A 26,186-nucleotide genomic window follows, 5' to 3' on the forward strand; every position below is an offset into this window, starting at 1 on the left:
CTCTCCTCATGAGGTTATGGTATGGGAGAAAATTGTGTAAGAAGGAGGAATCATGAAGACATTAGCAGGGACAGTGAGATGGAGTTTCCCGACTTCCATCCATGCTGTACTGTGGATGATGGAACATGAAGGTTAAGATGGGTGAGGTTTGTCTTTTATCCCCATTTTTATACAAGATGGAGGGAGAGTGAAATGTCCAATGGATTTCTATCATTATAATCTTATTATTAAATGAGGGATGTTAGGAAACGTAAAGGTGATTATTTGACTTAAATTTCTAACGTGTAAAATCATAAGTGGAATTGAAGAGTGAGATTTTAAACGTTTATATTTTACCCCGGGATATAAAAAAAAAAATGGGAGGGTGAGATGTGAAATGGCTACCTTTCATACCACATATAGTTATGATTAGATGAGGTGAAAAAATGAGATACGGAATGGCTGGCCTACATCCACATCATACAGACATGACAGAAGATACGATAGCAATGACGTTACACGGTTCGCCGGAAAATTTGAAAGCAGTAGTATTGAACTTGCAAAAAACCTATCACAGTTTCCAAGTAATTTTTTCCGAGCTTCAATCAAAAACCCTAATTGGTCACCTAATTTCACACTTTCCTTCGGGAACCATATGACTCAGGAAATGAAAAACTAACAGAGACTTTCCCAAAGTCTTCCAAGATGTCGAAGGAAGCGAGTTCAAAAAAAAAAAAAAAAAAAAATCAAGACGCGACAAAGACTAAGTTAAGATAAAAATCACGGCCTTCCCCAAAGTAATAATGAAATTTTCTGATTGAATATTTGCAAACTCGACTTTTCTTTATTAAAGACTGTTGACGTCATTTAAGTTTGTGAAACTACTTTATCAACCTTTCTGAATATGACTCGGATGATTCAGATTTTAAAATGCTGCATCTTTTTAACCTTTGACATTATATAGTTAACTCTATTCTGATATTTATTAGAAGTGAAATGGGAATGAAGGCTTGTTCAAAGGGAGAGCTCATGTTTCACAAGCTTACAAATAAAAAATAGAGAGAGAGAAATTAAAGAAACCAGAAACAAATGAGAGAGAAAGAAGCCTTAGAACATTACCTGTCAACCACAGATTTATAATAGTGAACAACATAGATTTATGAATAGTCAATTATTCTTACTCATAAGTATTTTATCTAGACCACCCACTTATTTATACACATTTAATAAAAAAGGTCAATTGTTCTTAATTAAGCGACAAAAGTTAGATCAAGACAACGTTAAAAAAGTTGAATAGTTACTTGGAAGAGGGCCAGACAGAGCAGATGAAGAATAAAAATGAAGAAGTAACGTAGATGAGGTCAAAATACTGTAACTGTTTATTCAAACGGCTTTACAAGGCATACTGTAAATAGTAACTATTATGGAGATAGTTAAGAACAAAAATTAATTATCTAAGTGGACTTTTTAATAATGTGTACATATTTACTACCGAGGTATAATTAAACTACATATGTTTTAATCCGTAAATGCTCATGAATTTATGGAATAACGGTTGCCATTGTAAGACATTAGTTCAGTAGTTCATGCATATATCTATACAAAGCAGAAGTCAAATACATACAGTATTATATATATATATCTATATATTAATATATATATAATAATATATATAGATATATATAATATAATATTATATATATATAATCTATATATATATCCTAATATACTATATATTATATATATATATATATATTATACTATATATATAACATATATATATATATATATATATAAACATATATATATATATATATATAATATATACTATATATATATATAAATATATATATCAGCAATGTCTGTACATATGTAAGCCGACAAATATCGTACCGTGCAGACATCATAAATTATGAGTAACAAATCTATTTCTTTTTTCAGGTTCCATGGGTGAAGAAACCTTGACAACACGTCCTTTCGAATTCTCCTAGCCCACGGTCTCTAGAATTCTTCTCCTAGACAACGCTCTCTAGAATACTTAAACTAGACAAAGCTCTCTAAAATACTTCGACTAGACAAAAGTTCTCAAGAATACTTCGACTAGACAAAGCTCTCTAGAATACTTCGACTAGACAAAGTTCTCAAGAATACTTCGACTAGAAAAAAAAGTTCTTTGGAGTATAATTCAGTTCGAAACCCTCCCTTCGACCAGCGCTCAAGATGACGGAGGTACACGAAGAGAGGATCACGTCGACCGCCGTTGCAGGATTCCCCTCTAGAGGCGCCAAAGTCGAGCCCTAGGATGGGACCCTTCCGCAGACACGTTCCTGCGTCTTCTTTCGTCTCTCCAACGTCTTCTGCTCCTCCTTCATCCTCTCTAGGAAACCGAAGACGACTAACCCGCGAGGGAGACACTGGACTTAACCGTAGATTATTTTTTAGAATGATGCACCAGCGACGCAGTTATGTTTTCCTCTTAGGATCAACGTTAAAGCTTTACTAGAAGACGCCATACAGAGATTAAGCAGCAGGATTTTTAGAATAGACGAAGCTCAAGTTTGTAGTAGAGGAAAGCTGTCTTGCATTTCATTTCTTCGATCATTAATAACTTGGGGTCAAAAGAGACAGGTATTCTCCTGTGATACGGATTAACGGAGCCGCTGACAAAGGACCACTTGTATACTTCTAAGGTGAGTTAATACTCGTTTTCCCACCACGTAAAACAAGTTAAGTATATCTTGGTTTAACCAGACCACTGAGCTGAGTAACAGCTCTCCTAGGGCTGGCCCGAAGGATTAGATATTTTTACGTGGCTAGGAACAAACTGGTCACCTAGCAACAGGACCTACAGCTTATTGTGGGATCCGAACCACATTATATCAAGATATGAATTTCTATCACCATAAATAAATTCCTCTGATTCAGCGTTGGCCGAGCCAAGAACCGAACATCGGACCACCGGATTGGTGGCCGAGCGTGAAAACCACTCGTCCAACGAGGAACTCCTACCAAGTAAAATACATATACATGCATATCTTCTATAGCTTATATTCCTCACTTCTATCGACTTTCTTCTCCTGAATCATAAAAGTTCAACTTTAACCAACAGGTTGGCTAAGGGGCGCATATTTGAGAATGTTTCGAAATATGAAGCCTACATAATATCTACGTCTAGTGTAGTCGAACTCAACAATTAAATACTAATATGACTACCAAAGTAAAATGAAGGGCCTAATACAAATAAAGTCGATAACTTGTCTAAGAAATATTCACAAAAAAAAAAAAGAAAACTCTGTCATCTGACAAGGAAATTCCAACAAACTATCACAAGTAACAGAAATTCCAATTGACAAAATCGGTCACAAGTTAAAGAAATTCCAACTTCCAAACTCGATCAGGATTCAGAATAATTCTAAAAACCAAACTCTGTTACTAAGGCAAAAATTCGAACTGACTAACTCGATAAAATAAAATTATTTTAAGCTTGTAAACTCAATCACAATTTAAAGAAATTCCAACAATAACTCGATCAAAGTAATTCCCACAAACAAAAACGGTCATTACGCCAAAAGAAAATTCAGAATACAAACTCCGTCAAAAGTTAAAAGAATTTCGACACGCAAACTCCATCACACAACAGAGACGTTGAGACAAATAATCCATCATACATGATGAAAAGGTTCTAACAAACTGACTCAATTACATGCCAGAGGAATTCCAACAAACTAACTTGGTTACAACGCGTCAAAAGAAAAGCCAACAAGCAAACGCGGCCTCAGTCATGGAAATTCCAACCAAACGAACTCGACCAAAGATAAAAGAAAGTCCCCCACAAAAATCCAAAAAGCGATAACTCATCAAGGACCGTCATAAAAAGGGACGGCATTCTCAAAGAAACCAAAGCAATGATAAAACAGACTGACCCAAAATCGAGGGAAAAATTGTAACATACTGATGAAGCCGCTTTATTGGGGAAGAGCATTTTTCTCATTTTTTCCATTTTTATTTTTATTTTATTCTTTTTTTTTTCACAACCCTTGGTCAGTAATAAAGGGAGGGCAAACCAATATTTCACGTAAAACGCAATTTTGGTATAGGCCTACAAAAACTGCATACATTATTTATCAACCCCCCCAAAATTTTTTTTAAACACAAAGGGAAATGAATTATTATATATATAACATAATATAATATAATATATATATATACATACATATATATTATATATATATATATTTAATTTATATTTATACATACATATATATATAATATATATATATATATATATACATACATATATATATATTAATATATAATATATATTATATACATACTTACACACACACATATATATATATACATACATTTACCCACACACATTCACACACACATATATATATATATATATATATATATATATAATATATATATTATATATATATATATATATAAAAGGTGGGTCAAGTAGTACGGCAGTACGAAATCTATAGAAATATAGAAAGTTATAAATTTACGGAAATACATTTCAGAGAGAGATAGAGAGAGAGATAATAATATCATATAGCTAGTAAGGATTACCTTATTGAGACCCAACCATTACATTATTTTATTCATTTGCACGGAGCACTGGTCACTCATGTCTGTTCTCTCTCTCTCTCTCTCTCTCTCTCTCTCTCTCTCTCTCTCTATTCAGCTCAGTGGTCTGGTTAAACTACTTTTATAATAATAATAATCTCTCTCTCTACAACCTGTCGGAAAAACAACCAAGTACCCAATTAAACGCTGCAGAGAAACAGCAAATGCAAACTAGACTTTCGAGACACGCCCATGTCATTCCTATCATTGCCTGGTTGCTCAGAGTTGTACCGTTTCAGAGAGAGAGAGAGAGAGAGAGAGAGAGAGAGAGAGAGAGAGAGAGAGAGAGAGGCCATTTAACACAGACATTCAATATTTCTCCAAAACTATACTGAAGAGAGAGAAAGTTTACCTATGTGGAGAATACATCTCGCACTCATTTCAGCGAGAGAGAGACCTTACAGACCTTACCTTACAGACCTTACAGTTCGTTCGGGTTGCCCCAGGTCCCTCAGTGTGAAGCACGTCTAATGTCTACCAGAGAGTTGCTAGTACATCTTCCGGTATATTTTGCATCTTCCAATCTTGGATGGTCTGGGATGCAGCTTAGATATTTGTCGAGCTTATTCTTAAACACATCTACGCTCACTCCTGATATATTCCTCAGATGAGCTGGCAACGCATTGAATAGACGCTGCATTATCGATGCTGGTGCGTAGTGGATTAATGTCCTGTGTGCTTTCCTTATTTTTCCTGGTATAGTTTTGGGCACTATTAATCTACCTCTGCTTGCTCTTTCTGATATTTTTAGCTCCATGATGTTTTCGGCTATTCCTTCTATCTGTTTCCATGCCTGAATTATCATGTAGCGTTCTCTTCTCCTTTCTAGACTATATAACTTTAAAGATTGTAGTCTTTCCCAGTAGTCAAGGTCCTTAACTTCTTCTATTCTAGCAGTGAAGGACCTTTGTACACTCTCTATTTGTGCAATATCCTTTTGATAGTGTGGGTACCATATCATATTGCAATATTCAAGTGGACTACGAACATATGTTTTATAAAAGCATAATCATATTCAGCTTTTCTTGTTTTGAAAGTGCCGTATACAACATTCCCCATTTTTTGCTTTACATTTTGCCAATAGAATTGCTATTTGATCATTGCATAACATATTCCTATTCATCATCACACCAAGGTCTTTAACTGCTTCCTTATTTGTGATTGTCTCATTATCAGGTACCCTATATGCATATAGCTTTCCTTCTCTGTCTCCATAATTTATTGATTCAAATTTATCAGAGTTAAATACCATCCTATTTTACCTCTGCCCAATCATATACTTTGTTAAGGTCTCTTTGTAGAGCGTTCCTACTTCATCACAAGTAATTTCTCCCTATTTATTCTTGTGTCATCAGCGAAACACTCACTACCGAATCCTTAACATTACTGTCTATGTCTTCAATCCTAATAACAAACAGTATTGCAGCTAACACCGTACCTTGTGGCACACCGGATATTACCTTGGTTTCATCCGATTTCTCATCGTTTGCAATAACTATCTGTTTTCTGTTGTGTAAAAATTCTTTTAACCATCTTCCTACTTTATCCACGATATTGTGTTTTCTAATTTTCTTCGCCAATATATTATGGTCTACTTTGTCAAAAGCTTTTGCAAAGTCTAGATAAACCACATCTGTTTCATTTCCGCTTTTCATATTTTTGAATATGTTCTCACGGTGGACTAACAGTTGGGTTTGTGTACTTTTTTCCGGGTACGAAAAACATGTTTGTCCTAATATTTAAACAATTATTTTTTATTAAATGTTTCATAATATTTTTCTTCATTACCCTTCTTTCAATACATTTCATAATATGTGATGTTAGACTCACGGCCTATAATTACTTGCCTCTAGTCTTGATCCACTTTTGAATGTAGGGGTGATATATGCTAATTTGTGTCTCATCATAAATCTTGCCTGTATCTACACTTTTGTCTTAATAATATTGCAAGTGGCTTTGCGATAGAATGAACTACTTTCTTTAACAAAATAGCAGGAACTCCATCAGGTCCTGCAGCAGCTCCATTTTTAATTTCATTAATTGCCTGCACAATATCAGCTTCATTAATTTCTATGTCAGCTAAATATTCACTATTTTCGTCCCTTACTTCTATATCATTATCTTCATTATCTATTCTAGGGGTGAATTCTCTCTTATATCTTTCTGCCAGTATGTTGCAAATTTCCTTTTTTCATTCGTTAATCTCCCTTCAATTCTAGAGGGCCTATGCCTATTTCTATTCTTCTTTTATTCATCTTTTTCGCGTATGAGTATAATAGTTTGGGGTTTGTTTGATATTTATTAGGGTTTTTCTTTCCAAGTCCCGTTTTTCATTTTATTTTGATTGTATAATCTTTTGTTCTGCATTTTCTATCTTACTTTTTAGTGCTATAACTTTCCATGCATTTTTTTCATTTTCTTTTGCAAGACCTTTTTTCCACTTTCTGATTTTCTGGAACAAGATCCTTCTGTGTGTTGGTATGCATGACTGATGTTTACTTTTCTTCTTCGGTATATATTTATCCAAATTAAATTTTTCTCTAAAACTACACTTAGAAGAACGACAGAGTTTACTATTTACTCTTCGCTCGTTTCAGAGAGAGAGAGAGAGAGAGAGAGAGAGAGAGAGAGAGAGAGAGAGAGAGCATTAAACACCGAAATGTCAAGAGTATCATATTACCATTCACGTTATTTTCACACAAGCTTTTTACCGCGTCTTTCAATTCGTATTGGATAGAGTGTCCATTGAGAAACTCAGCTGATAGATAAATGCAATGTCTGATTTATGCTCTCACGGTAAGTAAAGTGTTACTGACAAACTCTTATTTGTGCGCATCAGAAGGACACGAAAATCACTTTTGGAGACGAGAGGCTCGTCGACAAAACGACTGATAATATTTTTTCAGCTTATTTCATGATTGTCATCGCCTTTGGTTCTCTGTTGTTATACTGAAACCTATTTTATTATCTTATTTTTATTTTACTTCAATATATGCAGTATATCATCGTTTTTCCCTTTTAAGAGATTCAGTATATCTATCTTTCTGCTGTTACACTGACACTTATGATAGCGTTCAATATATTTGTATTTCTGATTTTGTATTTTACATTTTCAATCTATGCTATATGATATAATTCCCTTATAATGCCTTATGCCTTACTCCGTCTCTTATTATTCATTTTCCTTTTGTGAGTTTTTGTGTATTTGCTGTTCTGGTATTATATGAGACTTCATTTGTTTGTTTCATTTGGTGGGACGATTTTTGCTTCAATGCAGTTCTATTGACACATTCAGGTAATTCTGCTTCCATTTTATTATTCTCCGCTACTAGAAATAATGGTGGCCATAAAATGAAGAATGAATGTAAGAATCCACAAGAGAACTTATTAAAGAATTCGCTCAATAGAAATGGTTCATTAACAACTTTATATAAAAAATAAAGTCTTGAGCGTCAGAACTGAAAAACAAACTTCCCACTAGTTTGTTTCACTACTGAGTTGGCGAACTGCCATTATCCTATCCCATTAAAGTACTAAATACTTAACTGTCTAGTAGAGAATACTTTTAATAAGTCTCTTCCCTAATTGCATAAGCCCTGCAACTGATTCCTCTGGACCGCGAATACATTTCTACTTTTAACAACTGTCTGGGTGTGGTAGAACATAACCCGTCACAAAAATTATTGGGAAAGACCAGTAGTTCAACAGCCAGTGGTTAGGGATTGGAGAGTGGGGTGGGGGAGAAGAGGGGGTGAGGAGATAATCTATTCATCACTGAAAAGATTTTTAAAAACCTTTAATCTTGTTTCCTTCCTTTCAGAAATTCAGTACTTTTATATGAAATAGCATATACACAAATAATGACCATGTCAACACACACACCTTTATATATATATATATATATATATATATATATATATATATATATATATATATATATATATATATATATATATGTGTGTGTGTATGTATGTATGTATGTATATGTATGTAATATGTATATATATAGATATATATATAATATATATATATATATATATATATATATACTTGTGTGTGTGTGTTTAGGTGCGTGTGTGTATATGTGCATGTTTGAGTCCGTGTGTATGTGCTGTACATGCTCGCTTTGTAAATGTTGTTGTCTACTAATTCTTATAATTCTCCATCTTTTCTTTTCCGCAGAATCGCATACCAAGCCTTGGGAATCTTCTAAACAAGTAAAGTTCAGCATCAACTTTCAAAAACGAAAGCGAAAAAAAGAAAATTGGACAAGTCTACGACGCAAACGTATCTCTCCGTGATTAACATCTCGCAAAGCAAAGGCAGACTAGCGTGAAATGAAAAATGTAACTTTTCAGAACTTTGGCAAAACAATCGAGTGTTTCGAGACAATCAAAACAGAAAAAATAACTCACTCCTTTTAGCAAAAGTACTTTTTTTTTTTCTTTTTGTAAAGTGCGTTTCATTTCTGTACACGTAGGCGATAGATGTCTGGTTACACAAAGCTTGTGAAGTTCTTCGTTCACTATTTTTAGGGAGGCTTTATATGAACTCGTACTTGTGCCATAGTATTTTTAGATGAAGGTTAGTGATTGTAGGCGCTCGCAGGACTGGACGTTATTGTGATATAACGATCATTTTCTACCTCATAGGTGTTTTTTCATATACATTTTTTACATCCATGAACCTCCAACCACAAACGAATAAAGTCACTGTGGAAAGCTAAGACGTAATACATATCGTAAAAAGGACACAAGACAGAAACAAACAATTTTGTTGTGAAGCATTCAGCTCAAGAACTTTTATACAAAGAAAGCCCGTGGAATAAGGACCTGTGCAACAGTTTCTTTCAAGTTTCTCTGGCATAATTTAGCGCCTGTGGGTTCAGTAGCACTGGGAATGAAATAGTTTTAACAATAGTTCAATAAATACGATTTTAGACGCGTAATTCATATCACATCTGTTAGGGAAGTAGCTGGCTGAAATAAAGCAAAGAAGGTTTGAAATTCAAAAAATTCCTTCAGGCTGGTGTGATCTTTTGCACTAGCTGTCTTCCAGAGCAATACAACAGTCTTCCAAAAGCTTTTGGTTGTCTTCCAGGATATCGAGGTTGTCGGTATGTGGCATATCATTTTCTTCAATTAGCACTGACGACTCACCACAACCTAAAAGAACAGCACCCTTCACAGTTTTTCTTTTGCAAAGGACAACCTAATCTACATTCATTTCAAGCACCTTCTCACAATGTATCTCCAGTACATTACCAAAATTAGATCAGTTAGTGAAAAGTAGATTCAGGATTGTTTCCACTTATGGATCATTAGTCTCATAGAGCTGGCCTTCAACCTATTCAGACAGGCTCTGCCAGGTGACAGGTCTCAGTCAACCTGTTAAAACAGGCTCTGCCAGGTGACAGGTCCCAATCAACCTGTCAAGACAGGCTCTGCCAGGTGACAGGTCTCAGCTCGGAGATGGTGTCTCCTCGGGTGTTTGCGCCAGACCATGAGAACGCTGTGGATTGTTAGTTCACAGAATAGGTCTGGTAGGTCACAATACACGCTTAATTGGGTGTGGTTGTGGGTGTGGGTGTGGTCGCTAACCCTCTGCAGGGTAGCTGGGGAATGTCCTAAAGTTTGCGAATGCAAGTGGAAAGACGGCAAAAGAACTGTTTCTTGCATAGGCGCTGAATTCGACGACATTCCACGTCGGTTGGACCCGTCCACGCAGGTGCTCGACCTCATGCAGAACAACTTAAAGGTTCTGCCAGAACACGCATTCGCCAACACAGGTCTCGTCAATCTACAAAAGCTGTGGCTCACTTACTGTAACCTGAAGCAGCTGGATCGTGGTGCCTTCAAAATGTTAGCTAATTTGGTGGAGTTGGACCTCAGTCATAACTTACTTCGAAGTGTACCTTCTGCTGCTCTTAGTGACATTCCTGGTCTTAGGGAGCTACGAATGGCCCGCAATGCTCTCACTTCCATACCTGCCGAAGCATTCACACCCACGCCAGACCTAGTTCGTCTTGACCTCTCCAGTAACCGAATATATGCTTTACATTACCATGCTTTCTGGGGTCTAGCCAGCCTAGAAGTACTAAAGCTTTCTGGCAATGTGTTAAATCACATGGGCCAAGAGGTGCTAGTGCCTCTGATGGCACTCCATGGGTTGCATCTGAATGACAACCCATGGCAGTGTGACTGCCGTCTACGCCCTCTTCGTGAATGGATGATAAATAACAATATAGCTGGATTAGTTCCGCCTACGTGTGCCCGTCCAACACGCATTAGTGGTCGTGGTTGGCATACTTTGACTTTAGACGAGTTTTGTGTGTGTGCCCCACGTGGCAGCAATCGTACCAGAGATTTTTGCACAACAAGGGGATAATGTTTCTCTTGCATGCCGTGTAGAATCTGATATGAAATCAGAGGTCATGTGGCTTGTAGGTGACAAGCCTTTAGTGAATGCTACTGATTCCTGGAGATATAAGGTGCTAGAATTAGTTTCTCTTAACCAATCAGCTCTACTGTCCAACCTAACTATTTCGGGTGCAGTTGCTAAAGATCAGGGGACTTACCGATGCATTGCTGAAAATAAAGCTGGCCGTGCAGAATCAAATGTCACCCTTCAAGTGTCTGCTGATGAATCTGAGAGTGGTTTTGTGTTTTTTGATACGACGTACATGACAGGCGGACTTCTGTCAGGTTTGGGTTTCCTTATAACTATATTATTATTAGTAAGTTGCGTTGTGCATCGTCGACAGAGAGTTAGGCTATTCAGAAGGCAGGAAGAAGAGCGCGGACGAGCTGCTCTGAACCCACCACAGACCGCCGTCGCCGGTTGCAAGCCCAAGCCTCCAGCCACCCAACAAAGATTTTCTGCTAACTATCAGGCCTCATCCGACGAAAAGGAACCTCTCCATCCTACTCATTCGAAGCACTCTCGTTCTCCACGAGACAACGTCAACGGAAGCTACAGTCGGAGTTCCCACGCAAGGTACCAGGAAAACAACATCGACGACCCAAGGGCTCATCACAGGCTGTCGCAAAATAACCTGGACAGGTTATCGTACGCCGAAGTACCCATATGTGATCTGTCACGAAGCAGGAGCGACTTGGAGGAGAGGCTGAGCTGGAAGAACCTCGAATTCGAGACAGATATCCTACGCCGTGAGTGTAGTCCTACGGGATCTGTTGTGTCTGTGGTCAGCAACGGTCCTTATCCGGATATGGTGGACATCCCTTACACTCACACAGGGGATGAGTACAGAAGTGAATTCCAAGCTTATGATTCTTCATTCAGTAATCGTCCTAGGAAGTAAGTTAATAAGAATACATACATACACACACACATACATACACACACATATACACACACACATATATATACACACAACACTGCTTAAACCAGTTCTTAAGTATCCTAAGGATAATTCATAACCTGAATAATGACTTAGACTTAATCTGGAATAGCATTTGTTTCATATTTCCCTGACCGTGCTAATACTCGTGTATGAGTAGTTTCCTTTATTACTCTCGTTATTGTATTTCTTTCCTATATCAATAGTTCCTCGTGAAATTGTATGTCATATAATCATCACATATTTCAAAAGTATTTCTAATTTTATTAAGATGCAACGTTTACACTTTCACCTTCTTTCAAGTTACATAACAAGCCGCCAACCCAAGAAGCGTCTCACAACATTCCTGGTGAATTTCACCTACGAGAATTAACATTCCTTCCGAGCCCTTCCTCGTCTAATATTTCTTCTCCTTCTTCCTTTCCCAGATCGAGCCATCATTCTTACGAAGACACAAGATTGGGCCATTTGTCTTATGACCACAGCTCCCTCGACGGCAGGTAAGAGGAGGATGAGGAAGAGGAGGAGGAGGAGAAACGGCGAGAGAAACAACAACACAATCTAGGATAGGAATACCGAACGCCGCGTAGTAGTAGATTCCGAATGCTCGGTAGATTAGCTTAAAGAGGCCTCTCCTCTTCCCATTTGCGCTTCTCCCGGTGGGGGGTTTTGGGGGGGGCGCCTGTACGCTGCTAGATCTCAAATCAGATTTCACGGTGTTTCTCTTGCCATTTAAAGATAATTACAGAAGCAATTTAATCATATATTCCTTAACTTGAGTAACACTGCTTGGCAACTTTTTTTTCTTTTTTTTTGTTTGCCCCTCATACTCACAACTCACAGTGATTCATTCAGTGGCACATTTACACAATCACACACAATAGTTTCGCGTCTCTTAAACGCACGCAACTACTCATATATACACACATCTACACACAACCCTGACAGAAACACTTCCACACACAATAATAAATACACATACATATTGAGACCTTGTCTAAGCCACGCACACATGCGCGCGCACGAACTCACACATACTCAAACACTGACACACCAAGGTGAAACGAGAACCCTGCCGAATAGTGCCATACCAAAATGATGCCTTAGGACAGCTGGCATCAAAGGGGAAATCCAGTGTCAACATCCTTTAATCATTTCTCCCGTGGCACCTGAAATTGAGTACGGCCGAGCTGGGCTTTGGTCATTTCGAGTTGTGTTTCCCATATATTTCGATAGATTATTATTATTATTATTATTATTATTATTATTATTATTATTATTATTATTATTATAAGTGGTATACATAGTACCCAAAATGCCTCCATAATACCTCATTCTTACTAAGTAGAATATTCTATTTATTATTCACACAGTAATATATACACTTTTATACTATACTCTCGATTTTTGAGTAGACTATTAGAATATTTTTCATAATAGTGATATAAATAAAGTTATGATTATTCTTAATATTTGATATCAATTAGATTAAAGACAATCATCGTCATTAACCGTTTCTTCAACGTTATAAACATCTTGAAGCTTTCTACATTAGTGTCCTTTCAGATGAAATGTTTTTAAGAATCTACACTAATTGAAATATAAATATTTATTGTATCTTCTTTTATGACTTGATTCCATTGTGTAAAATATCCTTTTATCATTAGTACCCGTTACGTTAATATAAACATTCATTTAAATCATTCCCCATATTTGCATTCTGATTGACACAACCGCCACTATTCATCGCAATATGATCAATATCTATTTTAGGGTTTTGAAATTACTATTCGATCACCATCCAAGACATTCATTGCATCATTACGATAAATATTGGACGTCTTCCCTACACTGAAATCAAATACTGAAAACTAGGAGAGAGAGACTTACAGAGTTTGACTGGAAAGTCAGAAGGTCCTAAACTTACACTGTTCTCAAAGAAACGCAGAATTCACCTAGCAAAGGTGAAAAGGCAGATGCGAATTTGAACGTGGACTGGTCATACAGAGAGAAAGGGGAGTGCTAGAGCGAATTCGGAAAGGAATACCTAGAAAATCGCTAGAAACTGGAACGGGAGGGTATTGAAATGTAGGTGGCAGGCGAGTGACTGCTGAATAGGAGTAGTAGATGGGGTAGATGTAATTGCAGGTTTCGACACGATGCGCAGGTACATATCTAGCTAATTTTGTGAATTTTTTTCTTGAAGAGGATTCTATTCTAATATCTGTTGCATTATTGTAGCAGTGACTATTATTTTTTTTTCAGTAGTGCCCTTTAAGGAGAATATGATATATATATATATATATATATATATATATATATATATATATATATATATATATATATATATATATATATATTATATATATATCATATATATATATATATATATATATATATTATATATATATATACACGTGCACACCATACACCAACACACACACACACACACAAACATATATATAATATATTATCGTGTATGGCCGCGAGGAAAGTGGAATAATAACCAATTGTGAGATCTTTAACTTGTACTTTTGAGGAAAGACGTTATTCCTTTATATATATATATATATATATATATATAGATATATATATAATAATATATATTAATATATATACATATATATGTACTATAACTGAATCACGAAAGTTTGGATATATATATATATAAGCCATTCTAGAGGGCTATAAGGAGCTCCCCAAGAATCCCTGAACGCCTCACAAGAGGGGCGCGGGCATGTCAACGGTCATTCTCTCTCAGATTAAAAAGGGCGTCACCTCCCCCAAACCTCCCCCCAAAAGAGTTCGTTGGTTCTTAGCGTCACCTATATTGGCACCCATTGGTCAGTAGACCTAAGGAGAGGTGCCGGAGCCAATCACATCCTAGAGGGAAAATATCGGGGGTTGGTGGGGGGTAGAGGAAAGGGAGAGAATGCCAAGGTTTCCCCTTGAGGGAAGCTGTTAGCCAGCGGTCAAGAGATGGAGAAGACGTCCATCCCCCTCGTCGCGTCTCTCGGTATTCCTCGCTCGGTCTCAATCCCGCCGGTACTGTTGATATTAAGTTGAATGTCGCTCGGGGCCTTGTGTAACTATTTAGAATATAAGACTGGTGTTGAATTAATCACTGAGCGTTTGATTTCTGCATGACCCACAGTAACTTAAGAGACCCACGCGACCCAGGTCGGGGTATTAATTTTGGTGTCAGGTGTGGGGTACCGTAGTGTGGTGTTGTAATTCCGTACAATACGCTAATTGATCAATCGTTAGCCAACTGTGGGTCATTGTGGTTGTGCCAACTTGATAATTAACCGCGAAAGTGAAAAACAGTGAGGTATAATGGTGTATAATACATGAAGCACGAGGGCCCACATGCCGGTAGGAGAAGGGCAGTACCAACGGATTCCCGTATTGGGGGAAACAAAAGAAAACAGCTGTCCGAATTGCCCTGGCCGCCCCGGGGGATATGGGAGTGGTGCCCGCTAGCCCTGAGGTGTGGGAAGTTATCCCACCTGCCTATCTCTACTACCTTCCTATCGTCCCGGCGAGGAAACTACAAAAAGGAACGTTGGTGTATATAAATCCCCATAGAAAATGGTCAGACTTTATGTTGCCTGGTGTTACTACCATCATCGATGGCAAGGCAAATGTCCCTTTTGTAAATGTGAGTAGTAGTAGATTAGAATTAAGTAACGAGTCTCTATGTGATTTAGAAGTGTGTTCCCTTGTAGAAGCCGATAACGCAGTGTCGGCCTTGACTACCCAGAGTCAAGGTCGCGGCGAACCCCGGCTTAGAAAACTAGTGCAAACAGCTTTTAAAGCAACACCTTCGAATTACCATAGTTGCGTAGGAGAAATAGTAAGGGAATATCAAGACACGATGGCGATAGGAGAAGAGCCTTCAGGGAAAATTGATAAGTTACCTTTTAAAATAGAATCAGGAGATCATCCCCCTATTCAAAGTAAGCCTTACAGAACACCTGCCTGTCATGAACAAGTAATTGGGGAAAAGATAAAACAGATGCTGGAGCAGGGTATCATTCGGGAAAGTGAGTCTCCCTGGGCTTCTCCGATCGTTTTAGTTAAGAAAAAAGATGACTCTCAGGCTGTGTTGCTTATAGACGATTAAATGCCATTACCAAGGACAATGCCTACCAATTGCCCTCGATCGAAGAGATTTTGCTTAAGTAAGGGAGAGTAGTAAATTTTTCACCACATTGGATCTTAAGTCTGGCTATCATCAAATACCCTTTAATAATGAGAGTAAAGAGAAAATGGCCTTTATAGCGAATAATCAGCTATATGAATATAATTTCCTTCCCTTTGGATTAAAGAATGCTCCTGCTCATTTTTCACGAGTAATGATGTCCGTTTTAGCCTCTATAATTGGCCTTGCGGTTTTTGTATATTTAGATGATATCATTGTAGTAGGTAACCTGATACAATTTTTGGAAGCATTAAGGCATCATGGGATGAAAATAAATTTAGAAAAATGTAAGTTTTTCCAAGCCGAAGTAGAATTTTTGGGGCACCTAGTAACTTCTAAAGGCCTTAAGCCTTGAGCCGATAAAGTTGTAGCAATTAATGAATTTCCACGACCACACATGCGAAAGATGTAGCCTTCCTCGGACTCGCGGGTTACTATCGGAAGTTCATTAGGAACTTCGGACAGATAGCGAGACGGTTAGACGCATTAAGGAAGCAACCTGATTTCCAATGGGGTGAGAAAGAGGAAGAAGCTTTTCAGAAATTAAAAGATGCCCTAATGAGTGACGAACTCTTGGCTTATCCGAGGTTCGATCGCCCCTTTTTAGTGACCACAGACGCGAGTGATATTGCGATAGGAGGAGTAATCTCCCAGACTGACAATGAAGGTAATGAAAGACCAGTTTGTTTTACATCCCGCGCATTAAAAGGAGCAGAGAAAAATTATAGTACCTTCGATCGAGAGGCTTTGGCGGTTTTATGGTTGCTGGAGAGAGACCGTTATTTTTTGCTAGGACACAAAATAAAGATTTTCACAGATCATCAACCATTAACGTACCTGCCGAAGAAGAGCGAGATTACATATCGCCAAGCTCGATGGATCGAGCGAGTTTTAGAGTTTGACATCGTAAAAATTGAACATATTTTAGGGAAAAGTAATAGAGTGGCGGATGCTCTCTCCAGGAACGTCATAAGAGTAACAACTCGTGCCGCAAGGCGCAAGGAAGAACGACAAAAGAAACCTCGTGACGTTGGTGGCACAGGCACTGCAGGCAATAGTGCCAGCAACATTCAGACAGTTCCGAACAATGACAGTCAAGCAAATGTAAGCACAACGCGCAGAAAACGGGAATCTCGCAAGCACTCTCAGATGAATGGGAGTACCCGAGGCGGTAGCTGCTTAAATGCAGGTGGAACTCCGTCATTGGGGATTCCAGAATTAATGCCCGGAGAATGAAAGTGTGGTTGATTTTTGTGGTTGGAGTGTGCGAGAATTGGTTGAAAGTCAGGTGTCTGAAGCTTGGATTAGTCAGATTAAGGCTTGTGTGAGAGGTGAGAGCAACGAGTTTCCGAGTTCTGTGCATTTGTCAAAAGACATGTTCTTCATTGAGGTAGGCGTCTTGTTGTGTAAATATGAAAAAAAGGCCTGATGTCTGAGCCCGAGTCGTTCTTCCTCAAGCCTTAGTAGAGAGAGCCATACACATGCTTCATGTTAGCCCTTATGCTGGACATGTAGGTATAGAAAGATCTCTTAGAAAAGCCGTGAGCACTTCTTTTGGGTTGGCATGCGTAGGGACATAACTAGATTTGTAAGTAATTGTCATGTATGCAACTTGATGAAAAAGCACAGAACGGTGATTCCGAAGGCCCGATTATGGCCAGTGGTACCAGTAAAGTGGGATAGAGTACATATGGATGTGGTAGGACCGCTACCTTCAGTGCAAGGACAACCTAGATATATTTGTGTGTTTGTGGATGCGTACACGCGTTTCACACGTGCACACAATGATAGACAAATCGGCAAAAGAAGTGGGTAAAGCGTTGCATTCCCTGGTAAATCGATTCGGGTGTCCTAGAATACTAGTGTCGGACAACGGCCGTGAGTTCGTAAATGAACTAATTCGCTAGTTTACGGCCCTCTTACAAGTAGACCATGTCACCATTGCGGCTTATCGGCGGTCTGCTAATGGACTCGTTGAGTCTCACAACAGAGAGGAAGTCAACATCTTAAAATATCTCATCGGGGATAATCCGACTTCCTGGCCGTCTCTGTTGCAGACGGCTGAGATGGCTATTAATGCCGCATATAACCTTCTTCTTGATGTAAGGACAAGACATCCGACTGCCGTATTCGCTGGTCTTGGACCCTCAACAGATGCCCCTTTACACAGTGGAACAGTACCGGGTGTGGTTTTGTAACACGACCCGACGAGTGTTTTCTAAGCTACGCAACGTCTACTGTTGAGGGCAAACGAAAAGTACCACGATAGACGGTTTTGGGCTCATGATTCCCCAATACAGGTTGGAGATCGAATCTACTTGAAGAAAATGCAACTGTCGAAACACAAGCTCGAACCGTCATACATGGGACCGTATCGTGTGAAGGAGATCAAGCACTCCTCTGCTGTGATTCAGCATATTCGCACAGGGGCTGTGAGCGAGCACCACCTGTCGCACTTGCGTGCGGTGCTTGAGGACAGCTTAGTGTTTCACACTAATAAACCAGTACCCCTGTACCCGGGGTTGGCCGGCTACATGGGAGACGAGCCAGTGAAAAACACCGGAGCTCAGGTGGGCGCCCAGCCGAGAGCACAAGACCGAGCTCCCGAGCCTATGTCATAAGTAAATGCTATTGCAAAGTAAATGAAAGGGGTCAGTGAACAGAGTCTGTAAATGCCAACCCACAGCTTTGCCTAGGATTTAGAATCATACCAGTTGTTTTATTTTTTTTTTATTTTATTTCTTGATATCTCGATCAGATTGTAATGTGTCACGAATTTATGTTGTTTTATTTAAATTGTCCAAATTATTTTGAGAACAAATGTTATTACCTATGGATTATATTCTCGTGTGTAATTTTGTTTTTTTTTGTGGTTATGTTGCTGATGTATGTTATTTTATTATTTTGATTTATTGTTTTTTATTTGTGTTAAATTTGCCGCAACCCTGATTCCATGATTCCATCCTATTTTATAATTCACCAATTACACTAATGCTTGTAAAGTTTTTTTCATATATTTTCACAGATGATGAAATTTTTTTGTCTGTGCCTGAATTTCCATTCTTATTTTCATATTTTTTTTATGTGATAGTTGTAAATGTATATTAATGTTCCAAGAGGATTCTTTTATTTTTGTGAAATTCCGCTGTGTATATTTAGAAGATGTTTTTGTTATTTTGAGGAGTTTTAATAGATTGGCGTAATACAATGTGATTAAAGAATGCTATGATGCTATGTGTTGTGATTACCAAGGGCAGTGACTAAATGTGTGAAATTTTCTGTCTTTTCTTTTTCACCATTTTGTTGTGATTATAAATCAGAACTTATTAAATGAATTCTTTTTTTCTCTCTCTTGGTATTGATCTTTTCCAGGAAAGAGTGATTGATTTTAATTTTTTTTTTTTTTTTGGAATATCGATATTGTATTGTAAGACGTGTTCAATTCACTTGTAACCTTTAGTTTGTACACACGTCAAATGGCCCCCTTTAAGATAGTTAATTTTAATTTAAATAAATCAGTACCGTAGGGACGAGACTCGGGGTGGGACAAGGCAGGGATTGCAGCTTTGCGAGGACGCAAAGGGACTTGGGGAGGGAGTGATAAGCCATTCTAGAGGGCTATAAGGAGCTCCCCAAGAATCCCTGAACGCCTCACAAGAGGGGCCCGGGCATGTCAACGGTCATTCTCTCTCAGATTAAAAAGAGCGTCACCTCCCCCAAGCCTCCCCCCAAAAAAGTTCGTTGGTTCTTAGCGTCACCTATATTGGCACCCATTGGTCAGTAGACCTAAGGAGAGGTGCCGGAGCCAATCACATCCTAGAGGGAAAATATCGGGGGTTGGTGGGGGTAGAGGAAAGGGAGAGAATGCCAAGGTTTCCCCTTGAGGGAAGCTGTTAGCCGTCGGTCAAGAGATGGGGAAGACGTCCTTCCTCCTCGTCGCCTCTGTCGGTATTCCTCGCTCGGTCTCAATCCCGCCGGTACTGTTGATATTAAGTTGAATGTCACTCGGGGCCTTGTGTAACTATTTAGAATATAAGACCGGTGTTAAATTAATCACTGAGCGTTTGATTTCTGCATGACCCACAGTAACTTTAGAGACCCACGCGACCAAGGTCGGGGTCACTAAAAAAAATGCCATTCTCTCAACAGGTGTTACAGTGACCTTAACCTTGCCCTAAGTGAGGATTCCTACGACGCCCTAAGCCGCCGTATTGGCCGTCGCCGAGCTATCCGATACCCATCTCTGCCCACCACGCCCATGATCGAGCACGACGAGCCCGTCAGGATCACCAGCGCCCACGATGCCCGGCGTCTTCGGCGAATCATGGCTTCTCACAGGTGTGTGTGAGAGATAGAGAGAGAGAGAGAGAGAGAGAGAGAGAGTCACAGGACGAGCTCAGGCTTAGACTATGTAGGATCATTTAGAATGAGAAAGAAGAGACGAGTTCTCATAAACTTTGTAGGCGAATCAGGTCTCATCGAGAGAAACATCCCAATGTTGGAATGAGAGAGAGAGAGAGAGAGAGAGAGAGAGAGAGAGAGAGAGAGAGAGAGAGAGAGAGAGAGAGAGAGAGAGAGAGAATCATAAACTTTTGTAGGACAGAATCAGGTTCTCAGTCGTATGAGAAACATCCCAATATTGGAATGAGAGAGAGAGAGAGAGAGAGAGAGAGAGAGAGAGAGAGAGAGAGATCATAAACTTTTGTAGGACAGAATCAGGTTCTCAGTCGTATGAGAAACATCCCAATATTAGAATGAGAGAGAGAGAGAGAGAGTTGGGGGATGTTCGTAATGTACGAGCTTTTCGTAGGACCACGAATTTAACATTAGGTTAGCAAGAACTTTAGACGAAACCAGTCATTATTATTATTATTATTATTATTATTATTATTATTATTATTATTATTATTATTATTATTATTGTGTCCAAAGATACATTAGATAAATGCTTCTCATTCTGAGGCCCACCATGAAAGAAGCTTGATATGGTTTAGCCATTTTCATGAAAAGAGAACAATCATCATCACTAATTTTCCATCGAAGTTCCATTTGTTTTTTTGTTTTTTCTTATATTAAAACAGCCGAACAACTGTACGAAACAAATGAGGATATCAGTTCCAATTATCCTTCTAAATCTCGTAAATTCCTACAGTAATATGACTATTTCATCAGACTATCGTCACAACCGATTTTCCACCTAAAATCTCATCTTATTTATTTTCAAGAGAACCAGACGGATAATAATACGCAATTACTTAGATAGAGTTATACCAAATAACTTTCCAAATAAAATTCAGCATTTCCTTGAGTACTACAGTATTTATAATCATGAGTAATTATTAATGAGAAAATTACTACTTAATACTCTATTCAAAATAATTGTCCGATCTAAACTCACGAAGGTTTCACAGCAAAATAGGTGGATGACGATAAATAACTAACTATAATATTACTTCGAATTTCCGCATAAAATCTCACTGTTCATGACAAAAATCGAATTACAATGACAATAATACTATCATTGATTTTCAATCTATATTCTCTCAGTTTTCAGAGCAAAATATTTGAAAGTTTACAAAGTAACGAATGATAATAACATCACAACCAATCTTCACAAAGTATCGCTAGATTGCATAGGATAATTAATAATCATATTGTATTATTAAGATTAAACAACACGAATCGATATGTAGAAAATGCTTTCCCCCAGAACACAGTCATTTGCAATTGTTTTCTTTTCGCCACGGCAAAAGAAAACGGCTTTGATCGTACGGGAAGCTATTCTATTCTGGCAAATTCACTGGCCAAACGGACCAGAGATGTTAAAATGATACTGTCACTCAGATCGGCAAAAAAAAACAAAAAAAGCTTCTGGCGCTTTCTCTATCTGGAAAGAACAGAAATAAATTCACTTTCGAAGAATCAGTTTACCTGAAGACTACATTACACACTTTCGAATTCCTAGATCTATTTTCGATTCCTACATACACCTACTGAAAGATGTAAGAAATAATGGAGAAATCAATCATCTCTTCCATACTTTGCCTGAAAGGTTTGCAGAAACTATGATGTAGTCTCCTATACGTCCTCTTTCCATGCACTTTCCTTGCAGGCACTAAGGTGTTTTCAATTCTCTCTCTCTCTCTCTCTCTCTCTCTCTCTCTCTCTCTCTCTCTCTTCTCTCTCTCTCTCTCTCTCTCTCTCTCTCTCTCTCTCTCTCTTTCTCTTTTATGCTTCCTCCCTTTCTCTCTAAACCTCCCACGGACATATTTCTATATTTCCCCCCATTCCCAAATCCCTAGGTACATTCCAACATTCCATTTTTTGCCCTGAGAGTGCGCGTTCCTCCACCCAAGGCTTCAATTTGTGTCTCTCTCTCCCTCCCTCTTTTGAATGGCAGAGGTAAATACCACTCGCTGGAAGGCACGAGCGAGCTGAGCTCTGGGGATCCTTACCGTTATCACTTCCACGCAGCCCGCCTGGACAAGTTCCTGCAGGAGTACCGAGGCCTCCAGGCGCAGATCTACCGCAGGAAGGCGGCCGTCAACCGACCTGGGTCGACTGCCAGGTACGGCTGGAAGTGAGGACTCATTATATCTTTTCATTTCTATATCTGTGATTCGTATTATCTCTTGCGTAACGGTAGAAAAGCACTTGTGTCATGTTTCAAGAGCACTTTAACTGTCTATTTATTTATTTATCAGTGTATCTAGCTGTCTATTTTATGTATATTATTATATGTATATAATTTGTCAATGTCACATATGATGTAAACTATACATTCAAATATTGAGACATCACGAAATTAATATCGAGTTCGTTTTACCTTGGAAATGAGTTATAAGTTATAAGTTATATCCAAGATAAAGTGATTTCTATATTAATGGGTTAGCTGTAGCTTATTTTTACATATATACATACATACACACACATATATATATTATATATATATATATTATATATATCTATCTAATAGGTAAATCTAGTTGGTATAATGTCTATAATTGTGTGTGTATATATTTATATATATATTATATTTATATATATATATATATATATATATATATATATATTATACATTTACATACATGTATATATATGTGTGCGTATATATATGGCATTCTTATCAATCAATGTACAGTACATATATTTTCCACTTAACGTTGACGTTTGCTGTATGAATTGCGCTTACCTCATTTAAACGTTAATAATCACTGTTCTTATGCATGTACTGGAGTATATACACACACATACACACACCTACACACAATACCACAAGAAATGAGTAGGCATAATTTTACTCACTAATGTTATTATTCTAATAACTGAAATAAATTAAAATTGTATACTCTTTCAGAGGATCAAACATTTCTTTAGTAGTTTCACTCATTCAATTGTTCACTCATAGTTTCTGTCACCTAAACAATCCTTTCCACCATCCATTCATTCAAAGGTCATCTATGTTTTCAGTACTTTTAACCAATCATTTATTAGCTGGCTCATTCATGAAGCCAGCAGTCATTTAATCTGTTTAGGCGTCCATTCACTAATGTTCTCATTAATCACTATTCTGCTTTTACACATGGATTCATTCATGAGGTCAGTTATATAATTATTACTACTGTTTGTCAATTCAATCAAAAGATAAGCTTGTGCAACAATCAAATTAGGAAACCAAGGCTCTCAGAATAAATATGAATTTATACCAGGAACCAACTAATGGAGAATGCTTTTCGAACCTAAAGAAACCGGCATTATATTGGATTCAGAAATCGCTCAAAGTTTTCCTGTGCTTGTATTTTAATCAATTAAAACTGAAAAATAAATCATGTAAAATTCTCCTTACAAAAGTTATCGGAAATCTTTCAGCAATGACAAAGGGGCTTCACACCATTCAGCTTCATATATATTTAATACATTTTTAATTTGGGTTGCTTGCACTTCCCTTTTCTACTAAAATCACAATGGAAAATTACCAGTCATTGTTGAACAAAATAAGGGGCCATTAAAAATCTGTTTAATTTAGTACAAGTGATGTATTACTTTGATGATATCTCCTCTCTTCAAGCTTATTATGATGGTGTATAGACAGTCGACTTATCCATTCGGCTATCAAAAGCGATTTAAGTTGATGTCGACTCTTCTGTACATTTTCCTGTCGAATTCATCGAATTCAGGTTCTGTACTTGGAATCGAAATCAACTCATTTCCACCAAGATAGCTGATTGTTAAGTCTGTAACTTTTTTAATTAAAAAGTTTTGCTATCTAATACACACATTGTCTTTTTAAGCTCACAAGGAATAAATTCAATATAAGAAGCCCTGTACTCAATTATTTACTAACTTACAAGGTGTACGAAAAGTAAAAAAATATAAATAAATAAATAAATTATGGTCATTTTAATTTTGATGAATTTCATTTTCTTTGTCTCGTTCCAGATTTTTTCGTACACCCCGTATTATGATACAATAGTATGGGTAAGAAAATGATTCAAATAATGTCTACTTTGATTCTGTTCCATCCTAACCGACCCTCCGTCTCTCCTCCTCAGACTGTCTGCCTCGGACACGCTGGATGTGACCGGTACTTCTCTTTACAAGGATGCAACTGTCCCGCCCTACATGGAGGTCGACATCGGACTATCCCACCGGAGGGCACTGCCAACGACCAAGGCTCTACTATCCGCGTCGCAGAGTGTGGGAATGAACAAGGGGCCCGTCCTGAGCACCGAGAGGAGGCGGAGCATGGCACAGGTCGGCAACCTCACCCACAGCGACTCGGTCATCGAAGCTATGCAAGGAAGGGCGCTCACCCCCACCGACTACATGATCGAGGTCATGCAGAACACGGACGTCGTGGCCACTCCCAAGACCATCATCGATGCAGTGACCACCAGGGACCTGGAGGACTCCGAGAGCATGAGGGAAGTGCGGGAGGCCATGCAGGAGGCGCGAGACCTGAGTCCTGCCGAGTCGGTGATGGACGTGATGAAGGGAAGGATGTTGAGGTCCAGCGAATCCTTACCTGTGATACAGAGGAGAAAAAGGAGCTCCACGGATTCCAGGATGGACTCGTCCTCGGAGGAACCCCCGAGACAAACCGAACCCCTTCGATCAATCCTCAAAAACCGATACGAGGGGGGAGGGCTCCTGTACTCCGGGGGGCAGTACCCTCAAAGTGCCTACTACGACAGCAGTGGCGTATGTGAGGGCAACATCGATACCTCTTATAGTTCTGAATATAAAGATTACCTGGACCACGAGTCTTGAGAGCTGGTAAGACTCATTAGTGACATGGAATGACGACGATGTTTTTGTAATTCGTTTTTCATCTTCTCTTCGACAGTTAGGTCTCTCTCTCTCTAGTCACTTGTCTATCCAGATCTCGTGTTGTGCTGTAGACTGTTGATCTCTTTATGAAACTTTTAACTGTGTATCTTGCGTCTCGATCTTTAAAGAAATGAAGATTCTGAATAAAAAGGGGTTTCATTTTCCTCTGAGTAGTTTGCAAGAACTTTAGCCAAAGAGATATTATTAATGACGATTGATAATGGGACAAATGAACTAATAAAGATCCATAAGAAACTGGCTAATTTAAATCCAGATGGTTTACGAAACGTTTAGACTTTATTTCATTGGTAAAAGCTGGCACCAGTTTGTAAAATGACATTAATAATTAAAAAAAGGTTTGTCACGAAGACCATTTACCTCAAATAATCATAACTAAGATGCTCTTATAATGCAATAATAAATCAGAACAATATTTACTATCTTCATGTAGTAAAACTAGTTAAAGATATGTTGTAGTTTACTGTAATATCCTGGCATAATAATTAAAATATTAACATCGACACGACCGCCACTGCAAATGATGAAAATATTTCATATATGCTCCTAACAACAAAATCAGAAAGGAACACCACACAATGAATAAAACTAGATAACAATATCCCTTTTAATAGTTCCACTTCATCGCCACAAGCAGCCAAAAAAGGATTTTAGCTTAAT

General features: G+C 38.2%; 1 protein-coding gene across 1 annotated transcript in view; it reads left to right on the forward strand.

Moving 5' to 3' along the window:
- Positions 1-25,948, forward strand: part of LOC135207961 (uncharacterized) — a 120,864-nt gene extending 94,916 nt beyond the window's left edge. Inside the window, 7 exon segments of the mRNA XM_064239987.1 lie at positions 1,921-2,669; positions 8,797-10,938; positions 10,940-11,931; positions 12,403-12,474; positions 20,328-20,516; positions 22,579-22,746; positions 24,731-25,948. Coding sequence (XP_064096057.1) covers positions 10,117-10,938; positions 10,940-11,931; positions 12,403-12,474; positions 20,328-20,516; positions 22,579-22,746; positions 24,731-25,448 — 2,961 coding nt within the window. The 5' untranslated portion in view covers positions 1,921-2,669; positions 8,797-10,116 and the 3' untranslated portion in view covers positions 25,449-25,948.
- Positions 25,949-26,186: the final 238 nt, after the last annotated feature.

Source organism: Macrobrachium nipponense, chromosome 34 (assembly GCF_015104395.2).
Source record: "Macrobrachium nipponense isolate FS-2020 chromosome 34, ASM1510439v2, whole genome shotgun sequence".
Classification (NCBI taxonomy): Eukaryota; Metazoa; Arthropoda; class Malacostraca; order Decapoda; family Palaemonidae; genus Macrobrachium; species Macrobrachium nipponense.